This window comes from Pseudophryne corroboree, chromosome 5 (genome assembly GCF_028390025.1).
Source record: "Pseudophryne corroboree isolate aPseCor3 chromosome 5, aPseCor3.hap2, whole genome shotgun sequence".
Classification (NCBI taxonomy): domain Eukaryota; kingdom Metazoa; phylum Chordata; class Amphibia; order Anura; family Myobatrachidae; genus Pseudophryne; species Pseudophryne corroboree.
Window position 1 is genome coordinate 242,706 of NC_086448.1, and position 14,853 is coordinate 257,558.

The 14,853-nt window shown below is 53.9% G+C and overlaps 1 protein-coding gene across 2 annotated transcripts in view; it reads right to left on the reverse strand.

Moving 5' to 3' along the window:
- The window catches only part of LOC134928736 (uncharacterized), a 372,583-nt gene that overhangs the window by 153,632 nt on the left and 204,098 nt on the right, over positions 1-14,853 (reverse strand). For both annotated transcript variants that reach the window (XM_063924751.1, XM_063924752.1), the window contains exon 7: positions 4,724-4,889. In XM_063924751.1, the coding sequence (XP_063780821.1) occupies positions 4,724-4,889 (166 nt within the window). The remainder of the gene's footprint in view (positions 1-4,723; positions 4,890-14,853) is intronic.

A 14,853-nucleotide genomic window follows, 5' to 3' on the forward strand; every position in this document is an offset into this window, starting at 1 on the left:
ATCCTGTGGACCCAGCCAGAGAAACAGGTATTTATTCTGTGCATGCAGTTCCTGAGCAGCATCAGGCCCACTTACAGATGGAGCAATGCTAGTCGTGGCTCCGACTGTGCCTGGGCGCGCCCATCCAGGCGCGTCTAACAACTACAGGCGACTCCATCCGGACGGGCACCCCCGTCCGTGACGGAGACGCGCCCCATTCACTAGAATGGAAGAGCGTCTCTGGGCGGGCGCGCACACCCGGACGGAGACTCCTATTCATACAATGGGAGAGCATCTCTGTGCACTCCCGGTGTGAGCAGGTGGATGGATCACGTAGTCATGTCGGGAGTGCACGCCTGTGATGGAGCCACCTCAGATGAGTGCGGCTCCATCTATAGCTCCCAGTCATTACCTCCTGATTGGGACTAATCTGTCCTGACTGGGATAATGGAACAGAGCTCAGGACTATGCTGCCTAAATGGGGACGACTGGAAAGTTGTAGAACAAGTTGCTGATGTAAAATGTTGGCCTCATCCAGTGCAAACCGTACTAAACGGCCTTTGGCGCCACTCAGTCATAGTCACAGGGGTGGCCAACCAGTCAGAGGCAAAGAGCCGGTATCATGCCTAACGGGTACAAGGCCACACCCCATTTTTGTGGGTCCGCCTTCAGTATGACGTTCAGAGGAGCATGACCATGTGTCACACCAAGGGTTACCACCTGATCCCTTTCATTCTGGACACATATTAATTACACATGTTATGTGGCTGGCTGACTTCAAGACTCCATTTCACCTGGTTTTAAACACCCACCGAACCTGTGTAATTCATATGTGTCCAGAATTAAAGGGATGAGGTGGCAACCCTAGTCACACCCCCATGTTTAGTTACACTGGGGGTTGAGAGACACCAACAATCCAGATTTACATAAAATACAATGAAATAAGCCAGCCTGCCCCCTTCACTCTGTGCCTCTCAGCATCGAACCTGTGTCTTTCAGCCTGCCCCCTTCACTCTGTGCCTCTCAGCATCCCACCTGTGTCTTTCAGCCTGCCCCCCCCTTCACTCTGTGCCTCTCAGCATCCCACCTGTGTCTTTCAGCCTGCTCCCCCTTCACTCTGTGCCTCTCAGCATCCCACCTGTGTCTTTCAGCCTGCCCCCCCTTCACTCTGTGCCTCTCAGCATCCCACCTGTGTCTTTCAGCCTGCCCCCTCTGTGTCTCTCAGCATCCCACCTGTGTCTTTCAGCCTGCTCCCCCTTCACTCTGTGCCTCTCAGCATCCCACCTGTGTCTTTCAGCCTGCTCCCCCTTCACTCTGTGTCTCTCAGCATCCCACCTGTGTCTTTCAGCCTGCTCCCCCTTCACTCTGTGTCTCTCAGCATCCCACCTGTGTCTTTCAGCCTGCTCCCCCTTCACTCTGTGTCTCTCAGCATCCCACCTGTGTCTTTCAGCCTGCTCCCCCTTCACTCTGTGTCTCTTAGCCTGCTCTTCCTTCTCTCTGTCGCTCTCAGCCTTCTCTTCCTTCTCTTTGTGCCTCTCAGCCTTCTCTCCCTTCTCTCTGTGCCTCTCAGCCTGCTCCCCCTTCTCTCTGTGCCTCTTAGCCTGCTCCCCCTTCTCTCTGTGCCTCTCCGCCTTCTCTCCCTTCTCTCTGTGCCTCTCAGCCTTCTCTCCCTTGTCTCTGTGCCTTTCAGCCTTCTCTCCCTTCTCTCTGTGCCTCTCAGCCTGATCCCTCTTCTCTCTGTGCCTCTCAGCCTTCTCTCCCTTTCTCTGTGCCTCTCAGCCTTCTCTCTCTTCTCTCTGTGCCTCTCAGCCTGATCCCCCTTCTCTCTTTGCCTCTTAGCCTTCTCTCCCTTCTCTCTGTGTCTTTCAGCATTCTCTCCGTGTCTTTCAGCCTTCTCTCCTTTCTCTCTGTGACTCTTAGCATTTTCTCCCTTCTCTCGGTGCCTTTCAGCCTTTTCTCCCTTCTCTCTGTGCCTCTCAGCCTTCTCTCCGTGCCTCTTAGCCTTCTCTCTGTGCCTCTCAGCCTGCTCCCCCTTCTCTCTGTGCATCTTAGCCTTCTCTCCCTTCTCTCTGTGCCTCTCTGCCTTCTCTCCCTTTTCTCTGTGCCTTTCAGCCTTTTCTCCCTTCTCTCTGTGCCTCTCAGCCTTCTCTCTGTGCCTCTCCACCTTCTCTCCCTTTTCTCTGTGCCTTTCAGCCTTTTCTCCCTTTTCTCCCTTCTCTCTGTGCCTCTTATCCTACTTTCTGTGCCTCTCCGCCTTCTCTCCATTCTCTGTCTCTCTCAGCCTTCTCTCTCTTCTCTCTGTGCCTCTCAGCCTGCTCCCTCTTCTCTCTGTGCCTCTTAGCCTGCTCTCCCTTCTCTCTGTGCCTCTCCGCCTTCTCTCCCTTTTCTCCATGTCTTTCAGCCTTTCCTCCCTTCTCTCTGTGCCTCTCAGCCTTCTCTCCATTCTCTCTGTGCCTCTCAGCCTTCTCTCCATTCTCTCTGTGCCTCTCAGCCTTCTCTCTCTTCTCTCTGTGCCTCTCAGCCTTCTCTCTTCTCTCTGTGCCTCTTAGCCTGATCTCCCTTCTCTCTGTGCCTTTCCGCCTTCTCTCCCTTTTCTCCGTGTCTTTCAGCCTTTTCTCCCTTCTCTCTGTGCCTCTCAGCCTTCTCTCTGTGCCTCTCCACCTTCTCTCTGTGCCTTTCAGCCTTTTCTCCCTTCTCTCCCTTCTCTCTGTGCCTCTCCGCCTTCTCTCTGTGCCTCTCAGCCGGCTCCCTCTTCTCTCTGTGCCTCTTAGCCTTCTCTCCCTTCTCTCTGTGCCTCTCAGCCTTCTCTCCCTTTTCTCCGTGTCTTTCAGCCTTTTCTCCCTTCTCTCTGTGCCTCTCAGCCTTCTCTCTTCTCTCTGTGCCTCTCAGCCTTCTCTCCCTTCTCTCTGTGCCTCTCAGCCTTCTCTCTATTCTCTCTGTGCCTCTCAGCCTGCTCTCCCTTTCTCCGTGTCTTTCAGCCTTTTCTCCCTTCTCTCTGTGCCTCTGACTTCTCTCCCTTCTCTCTGTGCCTCTCAGCCTTCTCTCCCTTCTCTCTGTGCCTCTCAGCCTTCTCTCTCTTCTCTCTGTGCCTCTCAGCCTGCTCTCCCTTTTCTCCGTGTCTTTCAGCCTTTTCTCCCTTCTCTCTGTGCCTCTCAGCCTTCTCTCCCTTCTCTCTGTGCCTCTCAGCCTTCTCTCCCTTCTCTCTGTGCCTCTCAGCCTGCTCTCCCTTTTCTCCGTGTCTTTCAGCCTTTTCTCCCTTCTCTCTGTGCCTCTCAGACTTCTCTCTGTGCCTCTCAGACTTCTCTCCCTTCTCTCTGTGCCTCTCAACCTTCTCTCCCTTCTCTCTGTGCCTCTCAGCCTTTTCTCCCTTCTCTCTGTGCCTCTTATCCTTCTCTCTGTGCCTCTCAGCCTGCTCTCCCTTTTCTCTGTGTCTTTAAGCCTTTTCTCCCTTCTCTCTGTGCCTCTCAGCCTTCTCTCCCTTCTCTTTGTGCCTCTCAGCCTTCTCTCCCTTCTCTCTGTGCCTCTCAGCCTTCTCTCTCTTCTCTCTGTGCCTCTCAGCCTTCTCTCTCTTCTCTATGTGCCTCTTAGCCTTCTCTCCCTTCTCTCTGTGCCTCTCCACCTTTTCTCCCTTCTCTCTGTGCCTCTCCACCTTTTCTCCGTGTCTTTCAGCCTTTTCTCCCTTCTCTCTGTGTCTCTCAGCCTTCTCTCCTGCTATCTGTGCCTCATAGCTTTCTCTCCCTTCTCTCTGTGCCTCTCAGCCTTCTCTCTGTGCCTCTCAGCCTTCTCTCTGTGCCTCTCAGCCTTCTCTCACTTCTCTCCGTGCCTCTCAGCCTTCTCTCCCTTCTCTCTGTGCCTCTCAGCCTTCTCTCTCTTCTCTCTGTGCCTCTCAGCCTACTCCCCCGTCTCTCTGTGACTCTCAGCCTTCTCTCCCTTTTCTCTGTGCCTCTCCGCCTTCTCTTCCTTTTCTCTGTGCTCCTCCGCCTTCTCTTCCTTTTCTCTGTGCTCTTCAGCCTTTTCTCCCTTCTCTCTGTGCCCCTCTGCCTTCTCTGCCTTCTCTCTGTGCCTCTCAGCCTTCTCTCTCTTCTCTCTGTGCCTCTCAGCCTGCTCCCTCTTCTCTCTGTGCCTCTTAGCCTTCTCTCCCTTCTCTCTGTGCCTCTCCACCTTTTCTCCGTGTCTTTCAGCCTTTTCTCCCTTCTCTCTGTGTCTCTCAGCCTTCTCCCCTGCTATCTGTGCCTCATAGCTTTCTCTCCCTTCTCTCTGTGCCTCTCAGCCTTCTCTCTGTGCCTCTCAGCCTTCTCTCACTTCTCTCTGTGCCTCTCAGCCTTCTCTCCCTTCTCTCTGTGCCTCTCAGCCTTCTCTCCCTTCTCTCTGTGCCTCTCAGCCCTCTCTCCCTTCTCTCTGTGCCTCTCTCCCTTCCCTCTGTGCCTCTCAGCCTTCTCTCTGTGCCTCTCAGCCTTCTCTCTGTGTCTCTCAGCCTTCTCTCCCTTCCCTCTGTGCCTCTCAGCCTGCTCCCCATCACTCCGCTCCCCCTCTATCTCCCCCTTCTCTGGTCATTGATAGCTGCCCTCACTTGTATGACAGGCAGCCGCCAGAGTGAGCCCACTCCCGGTGTCATGCTCCTGCCCAGGCGTCTCGCTCCTGCTCCCCGCGTCGCGCTCCCATCATAGCTCCCGGCAACGCTGCAAGGTGGGAGGCAGCCACGGGTTGGCCACTGCTGCTCTATGAGGTCATGCTTGTTACTTACTATCAAACGATGGGTCCAGCGCCTCATCCAGTCCTCACATGTTTTTCTCAGAATCTTTCTGCTCTTTTCCGTCTGCTCCCAATTGTCCCAGGAGCTGCACTTCTTGCCAATAAATCCATGGGGATCTTGAACGCCAAGTTCTTCAAAGAGAGCAAGATACTTTTCCCTGTGGATATAGTGCAGAGGTCAGAGCCAACACTAAATTACGTATTAGATGTTGAGAGATTGATCTCTTTCTATAAATAATGTCTTCCAGGAGGGGGCGAGCTGCTACACGTAGAGGGGGCGAGCTGCTACACGTAGAGGGGGCGAGCTGCTACACGTAGACGGGGCAAGCTGCTACACGTAGAGGGGGCAAGCTGCTACACGTAGACGGGGCAAGCTGCTACACGTAGAGGGGGCGAGCTGCTACACGTAGAGGGGGCGAGCTGCTACACGTAGAGGGGGCGAGCTGCTACACGTAGAGGGGGCGAGCTGGGCGAGCTGCTACACGTAGACGGGGCAAGCTGAAACACAAAGAGGGGGCGAGCTGGGCGAGCTGCTACACGTAGAGGGGGCGAGCTGCTACACGTAGAGGGGGCGAGCTGCTACACGTAGAGGGGGCGAGCTGCTACACGTAGAGGGGGCGAGCTGCTACACGTAGAGGGGGCGAGCTACAAGTAGAAGAGTTGAGCTACACATAGAGAAGGTGAGCTACACGTATTTGGTGAGCTACAAGTAGAGGAGGTGAGCTACAAGTAGAGGAGGTGAGCTACACGTAGAGGAGGAGGTGAGCTACAAGTAGAGGAGGTGAGCTACACGTAGAGGAGGAGGTGAGCTACACGTAGAGGAGGAGGTGAGCTACACGTAGAGGAGGAGGTGAGCTACACGTAGAGGAGGAGGTGAGCTACACGTAGAGGAGGAGGTGAGCTACACGTAGAGGAGGAGGTGAGCTACACATAGAGGAGGAGGTGAGCTACACGTAGAGGAGGTGAGCTACACGTAGAGGAGGAGGTGAGCTACACGTAGAGGAGGTGAGCTACAAGTAGAGGAGGAGGTGAGCTACACGTAGAGGAGGTGAGCTACAAGTAGAGGAGGTGAGCTACACGTAGAGGAGGTGAGCTACAAGTAGAGGAGGTGAGCTACACGTAGAGGAGGTGAGCTACAAGTAGAGGAGGTGAGCTACACGTAGAGGAGGAGGTGAGCTACACATAGAGGAGGAGGTGAGCTACACGTAGAGGAGGAGGTGAGCTACACGTAGAGGAGGAGGTGAGCTACACGTAGAGGAGGAGGTGAGCTACACGTAGAGGAGGAGGTGAGCTACACGTAGAGGAGGAGGTGAGCTACACGTAGAGGAGGAGGTGAGCTACACGTAGAGGAGGTGAGCTACACGTAGAGGAGGAGGTGAGCTACACATAGAGGAGGTGAGCTACAAGTAGAGGAGGAGGTGAGCTACACGTAGAGGAGGAGGTGAGCTACACGTAGAGGAGATGAGCTACACGTAGAGGAGGAGGTGAGCTACATGTAGAGGAGGTGAGCTACAAGTAGAGGAGGTGAGCTACACGTAGAGGAGGTGAGCTACAAGTAGAGGAGGTGAGCTACACGTAGAGGAGGTGAGCTACAAGTAGAGGAGGTGAGCTACACGTAGAGGAGGAGGTGAGCTACACATAGAGGAGGAGGTGAGCTACACGTAGAGGAGGAGGTGAGCTACACGTAGAGGAGGAGGTGAGCTACACGTAGAGGAGGAGGTGAGCTACACGTAGAGGAGGAGGTGAGCTACACGTAGAGGAGGAGGTGAGCTACACGTAGAGGAGGTGAGCTACACGTAGAGGAGGAGGTGAGCTACACGTAGAGGAGGTGAGCTACAAGTAGAGGAGGAGGTGAGCTACAAGGAAAGGAGGAGGTGAACTACACGTAAAGGAGGAGGTGAGCTACACGTAGAGGAGATGAGCTACACGTAGAGGAGGAGGTGAGCTACACGTAGAGGAGGAGGTGAGCTACACGTAGAGGAGGTGAGCTACAAGTAGAGGAGGTGAGCTACACGTAGAGGAGGAGGTGAGCTACAAGTAGAGGAGGTGAGCTACACGTAGAGGAGGAGGTGAGCTACACGTAGAGGAGGAGGTTAGCTACACGTAGAGGAGGTGAGCTACACGTAGAGGAGGTGAGCTACACGTAGAGGAGGAGGTGAGCTACACGTAGAGGAGGTGAGCTACAAGTAGAGGAGGAGGTGAGCTACACGTAGAGGAGGAGGTGAGCTACACGTAGAGGAGATGAGCTACACGTAGAGGAGGAGGTGAGCTACACGTAGAGGAGGTGAGCTACACGTAGAGGAGGAGGTGAGCTACAAGTAGAGGAGGTGAGCTACAAGTAGAGGAGGTGAGCTACACGTAGAGGAGGAGGTGAGCTACAAGTAGAGGAGGAGGTGAGCTACACGTAGAGGAGGAGGTGAGCTACACGTATTTGGTGAGCTACACGTATTTGGTGAGCTACAAGTAGAGGAGGTGAGCTACAAGTAGAGGAGGTGAGCTACACGTAGAGGAGGAGGTGAGCTACACGTAGAGGAGGAGGTGAGCTACACGTAGAGGAGGTGAGCTACAAGTAGAGGAGGTGAGCTACACGTAGAGGAGGAGGTGAGCTACACGTAGAGGAGGTGAGCTACAAGTAGAGGAGGAGGTGAGCTACACGTAGAGGAGGTGAGCTACAAGTAGAGGAGGTGAGCTACACGTAGAGGAGGAGGTGAGCTACAAGTAGAGGAGGTGGTGAGCTACAAGTAGAGGAGGTGAGCTACACGTAGAGGAGGAGGTGAGCTACACGTAGAGGAGGAGGTGAGCTACACGTAGAGGAGGAGGTGAGCTACACATAGAGGAGGAGGTGAGCTACACGTAGAGGAGGTGAGCTACACGTAGAGGAGGAGGTGAGCTACAAGTAGAGGAGGAGGTGAGCTACACGTAGAGGAGGAGGTGAGCTACACGTATTTGGTGAGCTACACGTATTTGGTGAGCTACAAGTAGAGGAGGTGAGCTACAAGTAGAGGAGGTGAGCTACACGTAGAGGAGGAGGTGAGCTACACGTAGAGGAGGAGGTGAGCTACACGTAGAGGAGGTGAGCTACAAGTAGAGGAGGTGAGCTACACGTAGAGGAGGAGGTGAGCTACACGTAGAGGAGGTGAGCTACACGTAGAGGAGGAGGTGAGCTACACGTAGAGGAGGTGAGCTACAAGTAGAGGAGGTGAGCTACACGTAGAGGAGGAGGTGAGCTACAAGTAGAGGAGGTGGTGAGCTACAAGTAGAGGAGGTGAGCTACACGTAGAGGAGGAGGTGAGCTACACGTAGAGGAGGAGGTGAGCTACACGTAGAGGAGGAGGTGAGCTACACGTAGAGGAGGAGGTGAGCTACACGTAGAGGAGGTGAGCTACACGTAGAGGAGGAGGTGAGCTACACGTAGAGGAGGTGAGCTACAAGTAGAGGAGGAGGTGAGCTACACGTAGAGGAGGTGAGCTACAAGTAGAGGAGGTGAGCTACACGTAGAGGAGGTGAGCTACAAGTAGAGGAGGTGAGCTACACGTAGAGGAGGTGAGCTACAAGTAGAGGAGGTGAGCTACACGTAGAGGAGGAGGTGAGCTACACATAGAGGAGGAGGTGAGCTACACGTAGAGGAGGAGGTGAGCTACACGTAGAGGAGGAGGTGAGCTACACGTAGAGGAGGAGGTGAGCTACACGTAGAGGAGGAGGTGAGCTACACGTAGAGGAGGAGGTGAGCTACACGTAGAGGAGGAGGTGAGCTACACATAGAGGAGGTGAGCTACACGTAGAGGAGGAGGTGAGCTACACATAGAGGAGGTGAGCTACAAGTAGAGGAGGAGGTGAGCTACACGTAGAGGAGGAGGTGAGCTACACGTAGAGGAGATGAGCTACACGTAGAGGAGGAGGTGAGCTACACGTAGAGGAGGTGAGCTACAAGTAGAGGAGGTGAGCTACACGTAGAGGAGGTGAGCTACAAGTAGAGGAGGTGAGCTACACGTAGAGGAGGTGAGCTACAAGTAGAGGAGGTGAGCTACACGTAGAGGAGGAGGTGAGCTACACATAGAGGAGGAGGTGAGCTACACGTAGAGGAGGAGGTGAGCTACACGTAGAGGAGGAGGTGAGCTACACGTAGAGGAGGAGGTGAGCTACACGTAGAGGAGGAGGTGAGCTACACGTAGAGGAGGAGGTGAGCTACACGTAGAGGAGGTGAGCTACACGTAGAGGAGGTGAGCTACACGTAGAGGAGGAGGTGAGCTACACGTAGAGGAGGTGAGCTACAAGTAGAGGAGGAGGTGAGCTACACGTAGAGGAGATGAGCTACACGTAGAGGAGGAGGTGAGCTACACGTAGAGGAGGTGAGCTACACGTAGAGGAGGAGGTGAGCTACACGTAGAGGAGGTGAGCTACAAGTAGAGGAGGTGAGCTACACGTAGAGGAGGAGGTGAGCTACAAGTAGAGGAGGTGAGCTACACGTAGAGGAGGAGGTGAGCTACACGTAGAGGAGGAGGTGAGCTACACGTAGAGGAGGTGAGCTACACGTAGAGGAGGTGAGCTACACGTAGAGGAGGAGGTGAGCTACACGTAGAGGAGGTGAGCTACAAGTAGAGGAGGAGGTGAGCTACACGTAGAGGAGGAGGTGAGCTACACGTAGAGGAGATGAGCTACACGTAGAGGAGGAGGTGAGCTACACGTAGAGGAGGTGAGCTACACGTAGAGGAGGAGGTGAGCTACAAGTAGAGGAGGTGAGCTACAAGTAGAGGAGGTGAGCTACACGTAGAGGAGGAGGTGAGCTACAAGTAGAGGAGGAGGTGAGCTACACGTAGAGGAGGAGGTGAGCTACACGTATTTGGTGAGCTACACGTATTTGGTGAGCTACAAGTAGAGGAGGTGAGCTACAAGTAGAGGAGGTGAGCTACACGTAGAGGAGGAGGTGAGCTACACGTAGAGGAGGTGAGCTACAAGTAGAGGAGGTGAGCTACACGTAGAGGAGGAGGTGAGCTACACGTAGAGGAGGTGAGCTACAAGTAGAGGAGGTGAGCTACACGTAGAGGAGGAGGTGAGCTACACGTAGAGGAGGTGAGCTACAAGTAGAGGAGGTGAGCTACACGTAGAGGAGGAGGTGAGCTACAAGTAGAGGAGGTGGTGAGCTACAAGTAGAGTAGGTGAGCTACACGTAGAGGAGGAGGTGAGCTACACGTAGAGGAGGAGGTGAGCTACACGTAGAGGAGGAGGTGAGCTACACGTAGAGGAGGAGGTGAGCTACACGTAGAGGAGGAGGTGAGCTACACGTAGAGGAGGAGATCAGCTACACGTATTTGGTGAGCTACAAGTAGAGGAGGTGAGCTACACATAGAGGAGGAGAGCTACAAGTAGAGGAGGTGAGCTACACGTAGAGGAGGAGGTGAGCTACACGTAGAGGAGGAGGTGAGCTACACGTAGAGGAGGTGAGCTACACGTATTTGGTGAGCTACAAGTAGAGGAGGTGAGCTACAAGTAGAGGAGATGAGCTACAAGTAGAGGAGGTGAGCTACACGTAGAGGAGGAGGAGGTGAGCTACAAGTAGAGGAGGTGAGCTACACGTAGAGGAGGAGGTGAGCTACAAGTAGAGGAGGTGAGCTACACGTAGAGGAGGAGGTGAGCTACACGTAGAGGAGGAGGTGAGCTACACGTAGAGGAGGAGGTGAGCTACACGTAGAGGAGGTGAGCTACACGTAGAGGAGGTGAGCTACACGTAGAGGAGGAGGTGAGCTACACGTAGAGGAGGAGGTGAGCTACACGTAGAGGAGATGAGCTACACGTAGAGGAGGAGGTGAGCTACACGTAGAGGAGGTGAGCTACACGTAGAGGAGGAGGTGAGCTACACGTAGAGGAGGTAAGCTACAAGTAGAGGAGGTGAGCTACACGTAGAGGAGGAGGTGAGCTACAAGTAGAGGAGGAGGTGAGCTACACGTATTTGGTGAGCTACACGTATTTGGTGAGCTACAAGTAGAGGAGGTGAGCTACAAGTAGAGGAGGTGAGCTACACGTAGAGGAGGAGGTGAGCTACACGTAGAGGAGGTGAGCTACACGTAGAGGAGGAGGTGAGCTACACGTAGAGGAGGAGGTGAGCTACACGTAGAGGAGGAGGTGAGCTACACGTAGAGGAGGTGAGCTACACGTAGAGGAGGTGAGCTACACGTAGAGGAGGTGAGCTACACGTAGAGGAGGTGAGCTACACGTAGAGGAGGAGGTGAGCTACAAGTAGAGGAGGTGAGCTACACGTAGAGGAGGAGGTGAGCTACACGTAGAGGAGGAGGTGAGCTACACGTAGAGGAGGTGAGCTACACGTAGAGGAGGTGAGCTACACGTAGAGGAGGAGGTGAGCTACACGTATTTGGTGAGCTACACGTATTTGGTGAGCTACAAGTAGAGGAGGTGAGCTACAAGTAGAGGAGGTGAGCTACACGTAGAGGAGGAGGTGAGCTACACGTAGAGGAGGAGGTGAGCTACACGTAGAGGAGGAGGTGAGCTACAAGTAGAGGAGGTGAGCTACACGTAGAGGAGGAGGTGAGCTACACGTAGAGGAGGTGAGCTACAAGTAGAGGAGGTGAGCTACACGTAGAGGAGGAGGTGAGCTACACGTAGAGGAGGTGAGCTACAAGTAGAGGAGGTGAGCTACACGTAGAGGAGGAGGTGAGCTACAAGTAGAGGAGGTGGTGAGCTACAAGTAGAGGAGGTGAGCTACACGTAGAGGAGGAGGTGAGCTACACGTAGAGGAGGAGGTGAGCTACACGTAGAGGAGGAGGTGAGCTACACGTAGAGGAGGAGGTGAGCTACACGTAGAGGAGGAGATCAGCTACACGTATTTGGTGAGCTACAAGTAGAGGAGGTGAGCTACAAGTAGAGGAGGTGAGCTACAAGTAGAGGAGGTGAGCTACACGTAGAGGAGGTGAGCTACAAGTAGAGGAGGTGAGCTACACGTAGAGGAGGAGGTGAGCTACACATAGAGGAGGAGGTGAGCTACACGTAGAGGAGGAGGTGAGCTACACGTAGAGGAGGAGGTGAGCTACACGTAGAGGAGGAGGTGAGCTACACGTAGAGGAGGAGGTGAGCTACACGTAGAGGAGGTGAGCTACACGTATTTGGTGAGCTACAAGTAGAGGAGGTGAGCTACAAGTAGAGGAGATGAGCTACAAGTAGAGGAGGTGAGCTACACGTATTTGGTGAGCTACAAGTAGAGGAGGTGAGCTACACGTATTTGGTGAGCTACAAGTAGAGGAGATGAGCTACAAGTAGAGGAGGTGAGCTACACGTATTTGGTGAGCTACAAGTAGAGGAGGTGAGCTACAAGTAGAGGAGGTGAGCTACAAGTAGAGGAGGTGAGCTACACGTAGAGGAGGAGGTGAGCTACACGTAGAGGAGGAGGTGAGCTACACGTAGAGGAGGAGGTGAGCTACAAGTAGAGGAGGTGGTGAGCTACAAGTAGAGGAGGTGAGCTACAAGTAGAGGAGGTGAGCTACACGTAGAGGAGGAGGTGAGCTACACGTAGAGGAGGAGGTGAGCTACACGTAGAGGAAGAGGTGAGCTACACGTAGAGGAAGAGGTGAGCTACACGTAGAGGAGGAGTTGAGCTACACGTAGAGGAGGTGAGCTACACGTAGAGGAGGAGGTGAGCTACAAGTAGAGGAGGTGGTGAGCTACAAGTAGAGGAGGTGAGCTACACGTAGAGGAGGAGGTGAGCTACACGTAGAGGAGGAGGTGAGCTACACGTAGAGGAGGAGGTGAGCTACACGTAGAGGAGGAGGTGAGCTACACGTAGAGGAGGAGGTGAGCTACACGTAGAGGAGGAGATCAGCTACACGTATTTGGTGAGCTACAAGTAGAGGAGGTGAGCTACAAGTAGAGGAGGTGAGCTACAAGTAGAGGAGGTGAGCTACACGTAGAGGAGGTGAGCTACAAGTAGAGGAGGTGAGCTACACGTAGAGGAGGAGGTGAGCTACACATAGAGGAGGAGGTGAGCTACACGTAGAGGAGGAGGTGAGCTACACGTAGAGGAGGAGGTGAGCTACACGTAGAGGAGGAGGTGAGCTACACGTAGAGGAGGAGGTGAGCTACAAGTAGAGGAGGTGAGCTACAAGTAGAGGAGGTGAGCTACACGTAGAGGAGGAGGTGAGCTACACGTAGAGGAGGAGGTGAGCTACACGTAGAGGAAGAGGTGAGCTACACGTAGAGGAGGAGGTGAGCTACACGTAGAGGAGGAGGTGAGCTACACGTAGAGGAGGAGGTGAGCTACACGTAGAGGAGGAGGTGAGCTACAAGTAGAGGAGGTGGTGAGCTACAAGTAGAGGAGGTGAGCTACAAGTAGAGGAGGTGAGCTACACGTAGAGGAGGAGGTGAGCTACACGTAGAGGAGGAGGTGAGCTACACGTAGAGGAAGAGGTGAGCTACACGTAGAGGAGGAGGTGAGCTACACGTAGAGGAGGAGGTGAGCTACACGTAGAGGAGGAGGTGAGCTACACGTAGAGGAAGAGGTGAGCTACACGTAGAGGAGGAGGTGAGCTACACGTAGAGGAGGAGATCAGCTACACGTATTTGGTGAGCTACAAGTAGAGGAGGTGAGCTACAAGTAGAGGAGGAGAGCTACAAGTAGAGGAGGTGAGCTACACATAGAGGAGGTGAGCTACAAGTAGAGGAGGTGAGCTACAAGTAGAGGAGGTGAGCTACACATAGAGGAGGTGAGCTACAAGTAGAGGAGGTGAGCTACAAGTAGAGGAGGTGAGCTACACATAGAGGAGGTGAGCTACACATAGAGGAGGTGAGCTACAAGTAGAGGAGGTGAGCTACAAGTAGAGGAGGTGAGCTACACATAGAGGAGGTGAGCTACAAGTAGAGGAGGTGAGCTACACATAGAGGAGGAGGTGAGCTACACATAGAGGAGGAGGTGAGCTACACGTAGAGGAGGAGGTGAGCTACACGTAGAGGAGGAGGTGAGCTACACGTAGAGGAGGTGAGCTACACGTAGAGGAGGAGGTGAGCTACAAGTAGAGGAGGTGAGCTACACGTAGAGGAGGTGAGCTACAAGTAGAGGAGGTGAGCTACACGTAGAGGAGGTGGTGAGCTACAAGTAGAGGAGGTGAGCTACAAGTAGAGGAGGTGAGCTACACGTAGAGGAGGAGGTGAGCTACACGTAGAGGAGGAGGTGAGCTACAAGTAGAGGAGGAGGTGAGCTACAAGTAGAGGAGGTGGTGAGCTACAAGTAGAGGAGGTGAGCTACAAGTAGAGGAGGTGAGCTACACGTAGAGGAGGAGGTGAGCTACACGTAGAGGAGGAGGTGAGCTACAAGTAGAGGAGGAGGTGAGCTACAAGTAGAGGAGGTGGTGAGCTACAAGTAGAGGAGGTGAGCACAAGTAGAGGAGGTGAGCTACAAGTAGAGGAGGAGGTGAGCTACACGTAGAGGAGGAGGTGAGCTACAAGTAGAGGAGGAGGTGAGCTACAAGTAGAGGAGGTGGTGAGCTACAAGTAGAGGAGGTGAGCTACAAGTAGAGGAGGTGAGCTACACGTAGAGGAGGAGGTGAGCTACACGTAGAGGAGGAGGTGAGCTACAAGTAGAGGAGGAGGTGAGCTACACGTAGAGGAGGAGGTGAGCTACACGTAGAGGAGGAGGTGAGCTACAAGTAGAGGAGGAGGTGAGCTACAAGTAGAGGAGGTGGTGAGCTACAAGTAGAGGAGGTGGTGAGCTACAAGTAGAGGAGGTGAGCTACACGTAGAGGAGGAGGTGAGCTACACGTAGAGGAGGAGGTGAGCTACACGTAGAGGAGGAGGTGAGCTACACGTAGAGGAGGAGGTGAGCTACACGTAGAGGAGGAGGTGAGCTACACGTAGAGGAAGAGGTGAGCTACACGTAGAGGAGGAGGTGAGCTACACGTATTTGGTGAGCTACAAGTAGAGGAGGTGAGCTACAAGTAGAGGAGGAGAGCTACAAGTAGAGGAGGTGAGCTACACATAGAGGAGGTGAGCTACAAGTAGAGGAGGTGAGCTACACGTAGAGGAGGAGGTGAGCTACAAGTAGAGGAGGTGGTGAGCTACAAGTAGAGGAGGTGAGCTACACGTAGAGGAGGAGGTGAGCTACACGTAGAGGAGGAGGTGAGC